Source organism: Dendropsophus ebraccatus, chromosome 4 (genome assembly GCF_027789765.1).
Source record: "Dendropsophus ebraccatus isolate aDenEbr1 chromosome 4, aDenEbr1.pat, whole genome shotgun sequence".
Lineage (NCBI taxonomy): Eukaryota > Metazoa > Chordata > Amphibia > Anura > Hylidae > Dendropsophus > Dendropsophus ebraccatus.
Window position 1 is genome coordinate 3,567,592 of NC_091457.1, and position 18,132 is coordinate 3,585,723.

General features: G+C 46.2%; 1 protein-coding gene across 1 annotated transcript in view; it reads right to left on the bottom strand.

Moving 5' to 3' along the window:
- Nucleotides 1-2,559: 2,559 nt before the first annotated feature.
- LMO1 (LIM domain only 1) overlaps nt 2,560-18,132 on the bottom strand; it is a 109,249-nt gene continuing 93,676 nt past the window's right edge. The window contains exons 3-4 of the mRNA XM_069968020.1: nt 6,629-6,754; nt 2,560-2,996 (exon numbers count right to left, since the gene is read on the bottom strand). Coding sequence (XP_069824121.1) covers nt 2,891-2,996; nt 6,629-6,754 — 232 coding nt within the window. The 3' untranslated portion in view covers nt 2,560-2,890. The remainder of the gene's footprint in view (nt 2,997-6,628; nt 6,755-18,132) is intronic.

The following is an 18,132-nucleotide window of genomic DNA, read 5'->3' on the forward strand; positions in this document are numbered from 1 at the left end:
CACTGGATGTTTTTTCTTTTTCGGACCATTCTCTGTAAACCCTAGAGATGGTTGTGCGTGAAAATCCCAGTAGATCAGCAGTTTCTGAAATACTCAGACCAGCCCTTCTGGCACCAACAACCATGCCACGTTCAAAGGCCTCACATCACCTTTCTTCCCCATACTGATACTCGGTTTGAACTGCAGGAGATTGTCTTGACCATGTCTACATGCCTAAATGCACTGAGTTGCCGCCATGTGATTGGCTGATTAGAAATTAAGTGGTAACGTGCAGTTGGACAGGTGTACCTAATAAAGTGGCCAGTGAGTGTATGTAATGTATAGTACCAGCAGTAGTATCTGTACCAGCAGTAGTAGTATATGTAATGTATAGTACCAGCAGTAGTATCTGTACCAGCAGTAGTAGTATATGTAATGTATAGTACCAGCAGTAGTATCTGTACCAGCAGTAGTATCTGTACCAGCAGTAGTAGTATATGTAATGTATAGTACCAGCAGTAGTATCTGTACCAGCAGTAGTAGTATATGTAATGTATAGTACCAGCAGTAGTATCTGTACCAGCAGTAGTAGTATATGTAATGTATAGTACCAGCAGTAGTATCTGTACCAGCAGTAGTATCTGTACCAGCAGTAGTATCTGTACCAGCAGTAGTAGTATATGTAATGTATAGTACCAGCAGTAGTAGTATATGTAATGTATAGTACCAGCAGTAGTATCTGTACCAGCAGTAGTATCTGTACCAGCAGTAGTATCTGTACCAGCAGTAGTAGTATATGTAATGTATAGTACCAGCAGTAGTATCTGTACCAGCAGTAGTATCTGTACCAGCAGTAGTAGTATATGTAATGTATAGTACCAGCAGTAGTATCTGTACCAGCAGTAGTAGTATATGTAATGTATAGTACCAGCAGTAGTATCTGTACCAGCAGTAGTAGTATATGTAATGTATAGTACCAGCAGTAGTATCTGTACCAGCAGTAGTAGTATATGTAATGTATAGTACCAGCAGTAGTATCTGTACCAGCAGTAGTATACATATTCTTATGTGCACATTAAATGAATGTATATCAGAGCATGATGGGAGTGGTAGTACCAGCTGGCCATCCTCAGGTTGGGGTACAGTGTGTTTCTCCTTAGTAACAGGCCGTTACCTTCCTTGGTTACCGCATTCACGCAGCCCAGCTCAGGAGTTCCTTCTCACTTCTGGATTACGTCACTGTAGCAGCAGAGAAGATTTTTTGGTTTGTTGAATTTTCCAAATGAAAGAATCAGCAAGAAACGTAGAAATGTTTCCATGGAAATCTCTGTAAATCCGGCACTAGGGAAGATATACCACTTACTAGAGCTCTGAGCAGCCGCCCTGTGTCTCTCTACAGCTCCCTGGTCCCCTCCTCATAGATTTCTATGGCAGCATGGAGAACATTACAGGGCAGTATTGAGCAGTTTGAGCTGTGAATCCAGCACTCAGGAAGATATACCACTTACTAGAGCTCTGAGCAGCCGCCCTGTGTCTCTCTACAGCTCCCTGGTCCCCTCCTCATAGATTTCTATGGCAGCATGGAGAACATTACAGGGCAGTATTGAGCAGTTTGAGCTGTGAATCCGGCACTCAGGAAGATATACCACTTACTAGAGCTCTGAGCAGCCGCCCTGTGTCTCTCTACAGCTCCCTGGTCCCCTCCTCATAGATTTCTATGGCAGCATGGAGAACATTACAGGGCAGTATTGAGCAGTTTGAGCTGTGAATCCAGCACTCAGGAAGATATACCACTTACTAGAGCTCTGAGCAGCTGCCCTGTGTCTCTCTATAGCTCCCTGGTCCCCTCCTCATAGATTTCTATGGCAGCATGGAGAACATTACAGGGCAGTATTAAGAAGTTGTTAATCCAGCACTGTGAGAGATAAAACACTTATTATAGCTTTCAACAACTTCTTTGTGTCTCTCCATCTCCTTTCTCCTTCCTTCTCTATAGACTTGTAAAGGCAGCATGGAGGACATTATATAGCAGTACAGAGCAATATAAGCTATGAATCCAGCACTTGCTGAGATATAACACTTATTAGACCCTTTTAGCAGTCTCCTTGTGTCTATACAGCTTCCTGCACTCTCCTCATAGACTCCTGTGGGTAGCACGGAGGACACTATATAGCAGTACAGAGCAGTGTAAGCTGTGACATAATTATTATAGCCTTCAGCACTATGTCTCTCTCACCTACAGCTCTCTCTTTCCTTCGATCTCTATAGACTTCAATGGGCAGCATGGTAGACATTATAGAGCAGTACAGAGCAGTGTAAGCTGTGAATACAGCATTGGGTGAGATATAACACTTACTTGAGCTTCCAGCAGATGTTCAGTGTCTCTATCCCTCTGCAGCTCGCTCTTCCTATTACCCCCTCCCGCTCCATAGATTTAGCAGTGTACTGAGCAGTGTAAGTCTTTGGCTGTCAGGGCATGCTGGGCGTTGTAGTACCAGTGGTAGATTATAAATATATATATACCCCGGGGGGGGAAGACATTTGGCCACAATGAGAAAACATTCATAATCTTTAATCTCACACCAGTAATAAAATTGCATTACATTTTCATAAAATAAATGTTCCAGTTTATATACATAAAACAGACTGTACAGGGGGCTTCCCGGACCCCCTCCCCCCGCGCGTCCCACAAACAGACAGGCGAATGCAGTGCTCAGCCAAGCACAACCGAACATCGAAGATTGCGACTTTGTGTAGTAGTGGGGGCGGGGGACTACATCGTACACAGTCCTTGGGGTGGGGGGCACCGAGAATTAAAAAAATATTGCAGGCAAGCCACCAGACACTCGTCGCCGCCCTCAGGACGGACGTCATCCATTCTGCGCTGCTCCCACCATGGCGGCCGGCGGCGTCATTGAACCTGCGTCTCGAAGCTTCCGTTCAGCTGCCCCTCCTCATAGTCCATCTGACACAAGATCATATTGTTCTTAAGAAAAAACTTGTCTCCAACGCAAAATCTGCAGGGGTACAAAAGTGGCCGTCAGTGGTGAACGGAGAGGAATGGCGAGGATGAAGAAGGGGCGGGGTCTGATAGCTCACACCTGACACCTGTGCGGGGGAGGGGCTGACTACTGACTACACACCTGACACCTGTGTGGGGGAGGGGCTGACTACTGACTACACACCTGACACCTGTGTGGGGGAGGGGCTGACTACTGACTGTACACACCTGACACCTGTGCGGGGAAGGGGCTAACTACTGACTGTACACACCTGACACCTGTGCGGGGGAGGGGCTGACTCCTGACTGTACACACCTGACACCTGTGCGGGGGAGGGGCTGACTCCTGACTGTACACACCTGACACCTGTGCGGGGGAGGGGCTGACTCCTGACTGTACACACCTGACACCTGTGCGGAGGAGGGGCTGACTACTGACTGTACACACCTGACACCTGTGCGGAGGAGGGGCTGACTACTGACTGTACACACCTGACACCTGTGCGGAGGAGGGGCTGACTCCTGACTGTACACACCTGACACCTGTGCGGGGGGAGGGGCTGACTCCTGACTGTACACACCTGACACCTGTGCGGGGGGAGGGTCTGACTCCTGACTGTACACACCTGACACCTGTGCGGGGGAGGGGCTGACTCCTGACTGTACACACCTGACACCTGTGGGGAGGGAGGGTCTAACTCCTGACTGTACACACCTGACACCTGTGCGGGGGAGGGTCTGACTTCTGTCTGTACACACCTGACACCTGTGCGGGGGAGGGTCTGACTGCTGACTGTACACACCTTACAACTGTGCGGGGGAGGGTCTGACACCTGACACCTGTGCGGGGGAGGGGCTGACTCCTGACTGTACACACCTGACACCTGTGCGGGGGAGGGGCTGACTCCTGACTGTACACACCTGACACCTGTGTGTGTGTGTGTGTGTGGGGGGGGTTGACTCCTGACTGTACACACCTGACACCTGTGTGTGTGTGTGTGGGGGGGGTTGACTCCTGACTGTACACACCTGACACCTGTGCGGGGGAGGGGCTGACTCCTGACTGTACACACCTGACACCTGTGCGGGGGAGGGTCTGACTCCTGACTGTACACACCTGACACCTGTGCGGGGGAGGGGCTGACTCCTGACTGTACACACCTGACACCTGTGTGTGTGGGGGGGGGGCTGACTCCTGACTGTACACACCTGACACCTGTGCGGGGGAGGGTCTGACTCCTGACTGTACACACCTGACACCTGTGCGGGGGAGGGTCTGACTCCTGACTGTACACACCTGACACCTGTGCGGGGGAGGGGCTGACTCCTGACTGTACACACCTGACACCTGTGCGGGGGAGGGGCTGACTCCTGACTGTACACACCTGACACCTGTGCGGGGGAGGGGCTGACTCCTGACTGTACACACCTGACACCTGTGCGGGGGAGGGTCTGACTCCTGACTGTACACACCTGACACCTGAGCAGGGGAGGGTCTGACTCCTGACTGTACACACCTGACACCTGTGCGGGGGAGGGTCTGACTCCTGACTGTACACACCTGACACCTGTGTGTGTGGGAGGGGCTGACTCCTGACTGTACACACCTGACACCTGTGCGGGGGAGGGTCTGACTCCTGACTGTACACACCTGACACCTGTGCGGGGGAGGGTCTGACTCCTGACTGTACACACCTGACACCTGAGCAGGGGAGGGTCTGACTCCTGACTGTACACACCTGACACCTGTGCGGGGGAGGGTCTGACTCCTGACTGTACACACCTGACACCTGTGCGGGGGAGGGTCTGACTCCTGACTGTACACACCTGACACCTGTGCAGGGGAGGGTCTGACTCCTGACTGTACACACCTGACACCTGTGCGGGGGAGGGTCTGACTCCTGACTGTACACACCTGACACCTGTGCGGGGGAGGGTCTGACTCCTGACTGTACACACCTGACACCTGTGTGTGTGGGAGGGGCTGACTCCTGACTGTACACACCTGACACCTGTGCGGGGGAGGGTCTGACTCCTGACTGTACACATCTGACACGTTGGAGGCCACACATAATACTCAGCCTCACTGTCACTTGGTATATGGACATTACAGCACAGTTGGATCAGCCTGGAGGGGGTTACCACTGTAATTCTGTGTGTGGCGCCACCTTCAGACCGCTATTGGGAAATACATTGGATTCCCAGGGATGATGGGTGTGGGATGTTGGTGTCAGCACATTCAGCTTTGTACAGAACAGAGTATCACTGAGAAGATGTCATTCCCTCACATCTAGGAGGGGTATATATATGTATCAGTCACATCTAGGAGGGGTATATATATGTATCAGTCACATCTAGGAGGGGTATATATATGTATCAGTCACATCTAGGAGGGGTATATATATATATCATTCACATCTAGGAGGGGTATATATATGTATCAGTCACATCTAGGAGGGGTATATATATATATATATATATATACACACACATATATATCAGTCACATCTAGGAGGGGTATATATATGTATCAGTCACATCTAGGAGGGGTATATATATATATATATATATATATCAGTCACATCTAGGAGGGGTATATATATATCAGTCACATCTAGGAGGGGTGTATATATATATATATATATATATATGTATATACACACATATATATATGTCACATCTAGGAGGGGTATATATATATATCAGTCACATCTAGGAGGGGTATATATATATATATATATATATATATATATATATATATATATATATATATATACATATATACACATATATATCAGTCACATCTAGGAGGGGTATATATATATCAGTCACATCTAGGAGGGGTATATATATATCAGTCACATCTAGGAGATGTAAATATATATATATATATATATATATATATATATATATATATATATATATATATATATATATATATCAGTCACATCTAGGAGGGGTGTATATATATATATATATATATATATATATATATATATATGTCCTGATACCCTGACTATAGAAATACAGTATCAGTATCAGTAAGAGAGGAGTGCATGCAGTGCTGCTGTTGGCCACTAGATGGCAGTGCAGGCTTAGAGTCCCACGTCTTCCTGGACGTCTTGTGACAATCAGGAAGGCTTCACTGCTTCTCTGTTAGGATCTCTGTACAAGTTATATTACACGTGTAAAATATCCAAATCATTGCTCAGCGCTCTCCCTGCGGAACAAGAACGAGTCCTGGGGTGACGATCTGCAGATTTGTAAAGAGGTCAGGGGGTGTAATACTCTGCAGGAAGTATCAATATTTATCTTTTAGGAGGTAGAGAGGACAGAGCGATGTTCTGCAGATGTGTAGAGAAGTCAGGGTGTAATAACCTGCAGGATATATCATTATATTTATGGGGAGGTAGAAGGCACAATGATCTGCATGGTAGGGGTGCAATACAATGCAGGGTAGTGGTGTAATGCTCTGCAGGGTAGTGATGTAATGCTGTTCAGGGTAGTGGTGTAATGCTCTGCAGAAAAGTGGTGTAATGCTCTGCAGGGTAGTGGTGTAATGCTCTGCAGGGTAGTGGTGTAATGCTCTGCAGGGACGTGGTGTAATGCTCTGCAGGTTTGTGGTGCAATGCTCTGCGGGATCCTCACCTCTGGTTGCACAGCTGGCAGGCGAAGCAGTCCAGGTGGTAGACGTTCTCTCTGGCGCGCATCACCATCTCGAAGGCCGGGATGAGTTTACTACACGCTGCGCAGTTTCCGGTGGTTCCAAAGAGCCTGAAGAGACAGAAACCGAATCACCAGGATGTAACATTACTGATCCAGAGTCCTCAGGATGTAACAACTATACAGTGCGGAGTAACATTACTGATCCAGAGTCCCCGAGATGTAACAACTATACAGTGCGGAGTAACATTACTGATCCAGAGTCCCCAGGATGTAACAACTATACAGTGCGGAGTAACATTACTGATCCAGAGTCCCCGGGATGTAACAACTATACAGTGCGGAGTAACATTACTGATCCAGAGTCCCCAGGATGTAACAACTATACAGTGCGGAGTAACATTACTGATCCAGAGTCCCCAGGATGTAACAACTATACAGTGCGGAGTAACATTACTGATCCAGAGTCCCCAGGATGTAACAACTATACAGTGCGGAGTAACATTACTGATCCAGAGTCCCCAGGATGTAACAACTATACAGTGCGGAGTAACATTACTGATCCAGAGTCACCAGGATGTAACAACTATACAGTGCGGAGTAACATTACTGATCCAGAGTCCCCAGGATGTAACAACTATACAGTGCGGAGTAACATTACTGATCCAGAGTCCTCGGGATGTAACAACTATACAGTGCGGAGTAACATTACTGATCCAGAGTCCCCGAGATGTAACAACTATACAGTGCGGAGTAACATTACTGATCCAGAGTCCTCGGGATGTAACAACTATACAGTGCGGAGTAACATTACTGATCCAGAGTCACCAGGATGTAACAACTATACAGTGCGGAGTAATATTACTGATCCAGAGTCCCCAGGATGTAACAACTATACAGTGCGGAGTAACATTACTGATCCAGAGTCCCCAGGATGTAACTACTATACAGTGTGGAGTAACATTACTGATCCAGAGTCCTCGGGATGTAACAACTATACAGTGCGGAGTAACATTACTGATCCAGAGTCCCCAGGATGTAACAACTATACAGTGCGGAGTAATATTACTGATCCAGAGTCCCCGGGATGTAACAACTATACAGTGCGGAGTAACATTACTGATCCAGAGTCCTCGGGATGTAACAACTATACAGTGCGGAGTAACATTACTGATCCAGAGTCCTCGGGATGTAACAACTATACAGTGCGGAGTAACATTACTGATCCAGAGTCACCAGGATGTAACAACTATACAGTGCGGAGTAACATTACTGATCCAGAGTCCCCAGGATGTAACAACTATACAGTGCGGAGTAACATTACTGATCCAGAGTCCTCGGGATGTAACAACTATACAGTGCGGAGTAACATTACTGATCCAGAGTCCCCGAGATGTAACAACTATACAGTGCGGAGTAACATTACTGATCCAGAGTCCTCGGGATGTAACAACTATACAGTGCGGAGTAACATTACTGATCCAGAGTCCTCGGGATGTAACAACTATACAGTGCGGAGTAACATTACTGATCCAGAGTCCTCGGGATGTAACAACTATACAGTGCGGAGTAATATTACTGATCCAGAGTCCCCAGGATGTAACAACTGTACAGTGTGGAGTAACATTACTGATCCAGAGTCCTCGGGATGTAACAACTATGCAGTGCGGAGTAACATTACTGATCCAGAGTCCCCAGGATGTAACAACTATACAGTGCGGAGTAACATTACTGATCCAGAGTCCCCAGGATGTAACAACTATACAGTGCGGAGTAATATTACTGATCCAGAGTCCCCAGGATGTAACAACTATACAGTGCGGAGTAACATTACTGATCCAGAGTCCCCAGGATGTAACTACTATACAGTGTGGAGTAACATTACTGATCCAGAGTCCTCGGGATGTAACAACTATACAGTGCGGAGTAACATTACTGATCCAGAGTCCCCGGGATGTAACAACTATACAGTGCGGAGTAATATTACTGATCCAGAGTCCCCAGGATGTAACAACTATACAGTGCGGAGTAACATTACTGATCCAGAGTCCCCGGGATGTAACAACTATACAGTGCGGAGTAATATTACTGATCCAGAGTCCCCAGGATGTAACAACTATACAGTGCGGAGTAACATTACTGATCCAGAGGTCCCCAGGATGTAACAACTATACAGTGCAGGAGTAACATTACTGTGCCAGGATTCCCCAGGAGGGGTACAACTAGACAGTGCGGAGTAACATTACTGATCCAGATCTCCAGGATGTACAAACTATAACAGTGCGAGTAAAACATTACTGAGCCAGAGTCCCCGGGATGTAACAACTATACAGTGCGGAGTAATATTACTGATCAGAGTCCCCAGGATGTAAAACAACTATACAGTGCGGAGTAACATTACTGATCCAGAGTCCTCGGGATGTAAACAACTATACAGTGCGGAGTAACATTACTGATCCAGAGTCCTCGGGATGTAACACTATACAGTGCGGAGTAACATTACTGATCCAGAGTCCCCAGGATGTAACAACTATACAGTGCGGAGTAACATTACTGATCCAGAGTCCCCGGGATGTAACAACTATACAGTGCGGAGTAACATTACTGATCCAGAGTCCACGGGATGTAACAACTATACAGTGCGGAGTACATTACTGATCCAGAGTCCCCAGGATGTAACAACTATACAGTGCGGAGTAACATTACTGATCCAGAGTCCCGGAATGTACAACTATACAGTGCGGAGTAACATTACTGATCCAGAGTCCCAGGATGTAACAACTATACAGTGGCGGAGTAACATTACTGATCCAGAGTCCCCGGGATGTAACAACTATACAGTGCGGAGTAACATTACTGATCCAGAGTCCCCAGGATGTAACAACTATACAGTGCGGAGTAACATTACTGATCCAGAGTCCCCAGGATGTAACAACTATACAGTGCGGAGTAACATTACTGATCCAGAGTCCTCGGGATGTAACAACTATACAGTGCGGAGTAACATTACTGATCCAGAGTCCCCAGGATGTAACTACTATACAGTGCGGAGTAACATTACTGATCCAGAGTCCTCGGGATGTAACAACTATACAGTGCGGAGTAACATTACTGATCCAGAGTCCTCGGGATGTAACAACTATACAGTGCGGAGTAACATTACTGATCCAGAGTCCCCAGGATGTAACAACTATACAGTGCGGAGTAATATTACTGATCCAGAGTCCCCGGGATGTAACAACTATACAGTGCGGAGTAACATTACTGATCCAGAGTCCCCAGGATGTAACAACTATACAGTGCGGAGTAACATTACTGATCCAGAGTCCCCGGGATGTAACAACTATACAGTGCGGAGTAACATTACTGATCCAGAGTCCCCAGGATGTAACAACTATACAGTGCGGAGTAACATTACTGATCCAGAGTCCCCGGGATGTAACAACTATACAGTGCGGAGTAACATTTACTGATCCAGAGTCCCCAGGATGTAACAACTATACAGTGCGGAGTAACATTACTGATCCAGAGTCCTCGGGATGTAACAACTATACAGTGCGGAGTAACATTACTGATCCAGAGTCCCCAGGATGTAACAACTATACAGTGCGGAGTAACATTACTGATCCAGAGTCCCCAGGATGTAACAACTATACAGTGCGGAGTAACATTACTGATCCAGAGTCCCCAGGATGTAACAACTATACAGTGCGGAGTAACATTACCGATCCAGAGTCCCCAGGATGTAACAACTATACAGTGCGGAGTAACATTACTGATCCAGAGTCCTCGGGATGTAACAACTATACAGTGCGGAGTAACATTACTGATCCAGAGTCCTCGGGATGTAACAACTATACAGTGCGGAGTAATATTACTGATCCAGAGTCGCCAGGATGTAACAACTATACAGCGCGGAGTAACATTACTGATCCAGAGTCCTCGGGATGTAACAACTATACAGTGCGGAGTAACATTACTGATCCAGAGTCCCCAGGATGTAACAACTATACAGTGCGGAGTAACATTACTGATGCCAGAGGTCCCCGTGTGATGTGTCTGATGTGGAAATACACAGTTCGGCGTGTAACGTGACATTACGCTGTAGCCAGAGTCCCCAGGATGTAACAACTATACAGCTGGCGGTAGGAACATTAACTGATCCAGAGTCCCCCTGGATGTAATACTATACAGTGCGGGAGTAACATATGTGCGGAGTATTATTACTTGATCCAGAGTCCCCAGGATGGAACACACTTATACCAGTGCGGGAGTAACATTAGGTTTACGGAGTAACCATTACTGATCCAGAGTCACCCGGATGTAACAACTATACAGGGCGAGTAACATTACTGATCCAGAGTCCCCAGGATGTAACAACTATACAGTGCGGAGTAACATTACTGATCCAGAGTCCTCGGATGTAACAACTGTACAGTGCGGAGTAACATTACTGATCAGAGTCCTCGGGATGTAACAACTATACAGTGCGGGAGTAACATTACTGATCCAGAGTCCCCAGATTGTAACAACTATACAGTCGAGTAACATTACTGATCCAGAGTCCCCAGATGTAACTACTATACAGTGCGGAGTAACATTACTGATCCAGAGTCCTGGGATGTAAAAACTATAGCAGTGCGAGTAACATCACTGATCCAGAGTCCCCAGGATGTAACCACCCTATACAGTGCGGAGGAACATTCCTGATCCAGAGTCCCCTGGAGGTCAATAAAATATACAGTGCGGAGTAACATTAGTGCGGAGTATTATTACTGATCCAGAGTCCCCCAGATATGTAACAACTATACAGTGCGGAGTAACATACTGATCCAGAGTCCTCGGATATGTAACAAACTGTACCGTGCGGAGTAACATTACTGATCCAGAGTCCTCGGATGTCAACAACTATACCAGTGCGGAGTAACATTACTGATCCAGAGTCTCCCATGGATGTAACAACTATACAGTGTGGAGTAACATACTGATCCAGAGTCCCCAGGAATGTAACAACTATACAGTGCGGAGTAACATTACTGATCCAGAGTCCCCAGGATGTAACTACTATCCAGTGCGGAGTAACATTACTGATCCAGAGTCCTCGGGATGTAACAACTATACAGTGCGGCAGTAACATTACTGATCCAGAGTCCTCGGGATGTAAACAACTATACAGTGCGGAGTAACATTATGATCCAGAGTCCCCGATGTAACAACTATACAGTGCGGTATGGAAACACTTACTGATCCAGAGTCCCCAGGATGTAACAACTATACAGTGGGAGTAACATTACTGATCCAGAGTCCCCAGGATGTAACAACTATACAGTGCGGAGTAAACATTACTGATCCAGAGTCACCAGGATGTAACAACTATACAGTGCGGAGTAACATTACTGATCCAGAGTCCCCAGGATGTAACAACTATACAGTGCGGACGTAACATACTGATCCAGAGTCCTCGGGATGTAACAACTATCCAGTGCGGAGTAACATTACTGATCCAGAGTCCCCGAGATGTAACAACTATACAGTGCGGAGTAACATTACTGATCCTAGAGTCCTCGGGATGTAACAACTATACAGTGCGGAGTAACATTACTGATCCAGAGTCCCCAGGATGTAACAACTATACAGTGCGGAGTAACATTACTGATCCAGAGTCCCCAGGATGTAACAACTATACAGTGCGGAGTAACATTACTGATCCAGAGTCCCAGGATGTAACAACTATACAGTGCGGAGTAACATTACTGATCCAGAGTCACCAGGATGTAACAACTATACAGTGCGGAGTAACATTACTGATCCAGAGTCCCCAGGATGTAACAACTATACAGTGCGGAGTAACATTACTGATCCAGAGTCCCCAGGATGTAACAACTATACAGTGCGGAGTAACATTACTGATCCAGAGTCCCCAGGATGTAACAACTATACAGTGCGGAGTAACATTACTGATCCAGAGTCCTCGGGATGTAACAACTATACAGTGCGGAGTAACATTACTGATCCAGAGTCCTCGGGATGTAACAACTATACAGTGCGGAGTAACATTACTGATCCAGAGTCCTCGGGATGTAACAACTATACAGTGCGGAGTAATATTACTGATCCAGAGTCCCAGGATGTAACAACTGTACAGTGTCGGAGTAACTATTACTGATCCAGAGTCCTCGGGATGTAACAACTATACAGTGCGGAGTAACATTACTGATCCAGAGTCCCCAGGATGTAACAACTATACAGTGCGGAGTAACATTACTGATCCAGAGTCCCCAGGGATGTAACAACTATACAGTGCGGAGTAACATTACTGATCCAGAGTCCCCAGGATGTAACAACTATACAGTGCGGAGTACTATTACTGATCCAGAGTCCCCAGGATGTAACAACTATACAGTGCGGAGTAACATTACTGATCCAGAGTCCCCAGGATGTAACTACTATACAGTGCGGAGTAACATTACTGATCCAGAGTCCTCGGGATGTAACAACTATACAGTGCGGAGTAACATTACTGATCCAGAGTCCCCAGGAATGTAACAACTATACAGTGCGGAGTAATATTACTGATCCAGAGTCCCCAGGATGTAACAACTATACAGTGCGGAGTAACATTACTGATCAGAGTCCCCGGGATGTAACAACTATACAGTGCGGAGTAATATTACTGATCCAGAGTCCCCAGGATGTAACAACTATACAGTGCGGAGTAATATTACTGATCAGAGTCCCCAGGATGTAACAACTATACAGTGCGGAGTAACATTCTGATCCAGAGTCCCCAGGATGTAACAACTATACAGTGCGGAGTAACATTACTGATCCAGAGTCTCCAGGATGTAACAACTATACAGTGCGGAGTAACATTACTGATCCAGAGTCCCAGGGATGTAACAACTATACAGTGCGGACGTAAATTACTGATCCATAGTCCCCGGATGTAACAACTATACAGTGCGGAGTAACATTACTGATCCAGAGTCCCAGGATGTAACAACCTATACAGTGCGGAGTAACATTACTGATCCAGAGTCCTCGGGATGTAACAACTATACAGTGCGGGAAGTAACATTACTGATCCAGAGTCCCTAGGAGTTGAACAACTATACAGTGCGGAGTAAACATTACTGATCCAGAGTCCCCAGGATGTAACAACTATACAGTGCGGAGTAACATTACTGATCCAGAGTCCCGGGATGTAACAACTATACAGTGCGGAGTAACATTACTGATCCAGAGTCCCCAGGATGTAACAACTATACAGTGCGGAGTAACATTACTGATCCAGAGTCCCCGGGATGTAACAACTATACAGTGCGGAGTAACATTACTGATCCAGAGTCCCCGGGATGTAACAACTATACAGTGCGGAGTAACATTACTGATCCAGAGTCCCCAGGATGTAACAACTATACAGTGCGGAGTAACATTACTGATCCAGAGTCCCCAGGATGTAACAACTATACAGTGCGGAGTAACATTACTGATCCAGAGTCCCCAGGATGTAACAACTATACAGTGCGGAGTAACATTACTGATCCAGAGTCCCCAGGGATGTAACAACTATACAGTGCGGAGTAACATTACTGATCCAGAGTCCCTCGGGATGTAACAACTATACAGTGCGGAGTAACATTACTGATCCAGAGTCCCAGGATGTAACAACTATACAGTGCGGAGTAACATTACTGATCCAGAGTCCTCAGGATGTAACAACTATACAGTGCGGAGTAACATTACTGATCCAGAGTCCTCGGGATGTAACAACTATACAGTGCGGAGTAACATTACTGATCCAGAGTCCCCAGGATGTAACAACTATACAGTGCGGAGTAACATTACTGATCCAGAGTCCCCAGGATGTAACAACTATACAGTGCGGAGTAACATTACTGATCCAGAGTCCCCAGGGATGTAACAACTATACAGTGCGGAGTAACATTACTGATCCAGAGTCCCCAGGGATGTAACAACTATACAGTGCGGAGTAACATTACTGATCCAGAGTCCCCGAGGATGTAACAACTATACAGTGCGGAGTAACATTACTGATCCAGAGTCCCTCGGGATGTAACAACTATACAGTGCGGAGTAACATTACTGATCCAGAGTCCCCAGGATGTAACAAACTATACAGTGCGGAGTAAAATTACTGATCCAGAGTCCCCAGGATGTAACAACTATACAGTGCGGAGTAACATTACTGATCCAGAGTCCCCAGGATGTAACAACTATACAGTGCGGAGTAACATTACTGATCCAGAGTCCCCAGGATGTAACAACTATACAGTGCGGAGTAACATTACTGATCCAGAGTCCTCGGATGTAACAACTATACAGTGCGGAGTAACATTACTGATCCAGAGTCCTCGGGATGTAACAACTATACAGTGCGGAGTAATATTACTGATCCAGAGTCGCCAGGATGTAACAACTATACAGCGCGGAGTAACATTACTGATCCAGAGTCCTCGGGATGTAACAACTATACAGTGCGGAGTAACATTACTGATCCAGAGTCCCCAGGATGTAACAACTATACAGTGCGGAGTAACATTACTGATCCAGAGTCCCCAGGATGTAATAACTATACAGTGCGGAGTAACATTACTGATCCAGAGTCCCCAGGATGTAACAACTATACAGTGCGGAGGAACATTACTGATCCAGAGTCCCCGGGATGTAATAACTATACAGTGCGGAGTAACATTAGTGCGGAGTATTATTACTGATCCAGAGTCCCCAGGATGTAACAACTTTACAGTGCGGAGTAACATTAGTGCGGAGTAACATTACTGATCCAGAGTCACCAGGATGTAACAACTATACAGTGCGGAGTAACATTACTGATCCAGAGTCCCCAGGATGTAACAACTATACAGTGCGGAGTAACATTACTGATCCAGAGTCCTCGGGATGTAACAACTGTACAGTGCGGAGTAACATTACTGATCCAGAGTCCTCGGGATGTAACAACTATACAGTGCGGAGTAACATTACTGATCCAGAGTCCCCAGGATGTAACAACTATACAGTGCGGAGTAACATTACTGATCCAGAGTCCCCAGGATGTAACTACTATACAGTGCGGAGTAACATTACTGATCCAGAGTCCCCAGGATGTAACAACTATACAGTGTGGAGTAACATTACTGATCCAGAGTCCCCAGGATGTAACAACTATACAGTGCGGAGTAACATTACTGATCCAGAGTCCCCAGGATGTAACAACTATACAGTGCGGAGTAATATTACTGATCCAGAGTCCCCAGGATGTAACAACTATACAGTGCGGAGTAACATTACTGATCCAGAGTCCTCGGGATGTAAAAACTATACAGTGCGGAGTAACATTACTGATCCAGAGTCCCCAGGATGTAACAACTATACAGTGCGGAGGAACATTACTGATCCAGAGTCCCCGGGATGTAATAACTATACAGTGCGGAGTAACATTACTGATCCAGAGTCCCCGGGATGTAACAACTATACAGTGCGGAGTAACATTACTGATCCAGAGTCCTCGGGATGTAACAACTGTACAGTGCGGAGTAACATTACTGATCCAGAGTCCTCGGGATGTAACAACTATACAGTGCGGAGTAACATTACTGATCCAGAGTCCCCAGGATGTAACAACTATACAGTGTGGAGTAACATTACTGATCCAGAGTCCCCAGGATGTAACAACTATACAGTGCGGAGTAACATTACTGATCCAGAGTCCCCAGGATGTAACTACTATACAGTGCGGAGTAACATTACTGATCCAGAGTCCTCGGGATGTAACAACTATACAGTGCGGAGTAACATTACTGATCCAGAGTCCTCGGGATGTAACAACTATACAGTGCGGAGTAACATTACTGATCCAGAGTCCCCAGGATGTAACAACTATACAGTGCGGAGTAACATTACTGATCCAGAGTCCCCAGGATGTAATAACTATACAGTGCGGAGTAACATTACTGATCCAGAGTCCCCAGGATGTAACTACTATACAGTGCGGAGTAACATTACTGATCCAGAGTCCCCGGGATGTAATAACTATACAGTGCGGAGTAACATTACTGATCCAGAGTCCTCGGGATGTAACAACTATACAGTGCGGAGTAACATTACTGATCCAGAGTCCCCAGGATGTAACAACTATACAGTGCGGAGTAACATTACTGATCCAGAGTCCCCGGGATGTAATAACTATACAGTGCGGAGTAACATTAGTGCAGAGTATTATTACTGATCCAGAGTCCCCAGGATGTAACAACTATACAGTGCGGAGTAACATTACTGATCCAGAGTCCCCAGGATGTAACAACTATACAGTGCGGAGGAACATTACTGATCCAGAGTCCCCGGGATGTAATAACTATACAGTGCGGAGTAACATTACTGATCCAGAGTCCTCGGGATGTAACAACTATACAGTGCGGAGTAACATTAGTGCGGAGTATTATTACTGATCCAGAGTCCCCAGGATGTAACAACTATACAGTGCGGAGTAACATTACTGATCCAGAGTCCCCAGGATGTAACAACTATACAGTGCAGAGTAACATTACTGATCCAGAGTCCCCAGGATGTAACAACTATACAGTGCGGAGTAACATTACTGATCCAGAGTCCCCAGGATGTAACTACTATACAGTGCGGAGTAACATTACTGATCCAGAGTCACCGGGATGTAACAACTATTCAGTGCGGAGTAACATTACTGATCCAGAGTCCTCGGGATGTAACAACTATACAGTGCGGAGTAACATTACTGATCCAGAGTCTCCAGGATGTAACAACTATACAGTGCGGAGTAACATTACTGATCCAGAGTCACCAGGATGTAACAACTATACAGTGCGGAGTAACATTACTGATCCTGAGCCACATCCAGAGCTGCGGTGCGTACAATGACCTGACTCTGGGCGGCACTAGGAGCCACGGAAATGATGCCTGGGGCTAAAGATGAGTTGGGGGAGAGACTGAGACATGAAGTTACAGCAGAATAGGGAGTGCAGCTCTGAAGGTGGCTTGAGTATAGACCACAATATGACAGCAGAATTATGATTGCAGCTCTGGATGTGACTAGTGTATATACCAGGACCTTAGTGCAGAATTATGATTGCAGCTCTGAACGTGGCTACAGTATAGACCAGGATATAAGAGCAGAATTCTGAATGCAGCTCTGTATGTGACTAGAGTATAGCCTGGATATATGAGCAGAATTCTGAATGCAGCTCTGGATGTGACTAGAGTATAGCCTGGATAGATGAGCAGAATTCTGAATGCAGCTCTGTATGTGACTAGAGTATAGCCTGGATAGATGAGCAGAATTCTGAATGCAGCTCTGGATGTGACTAGAGTATAGCCTGGATAGATGAGCAGAATTCTGAATGCAGCTCTGGATGTGACTAGAGTATAGCCTGGATAGATGAGCAGAATTCTGAATGCAGCTCTGGATGTGACTAGAGTATAGCCTGGATAGATGA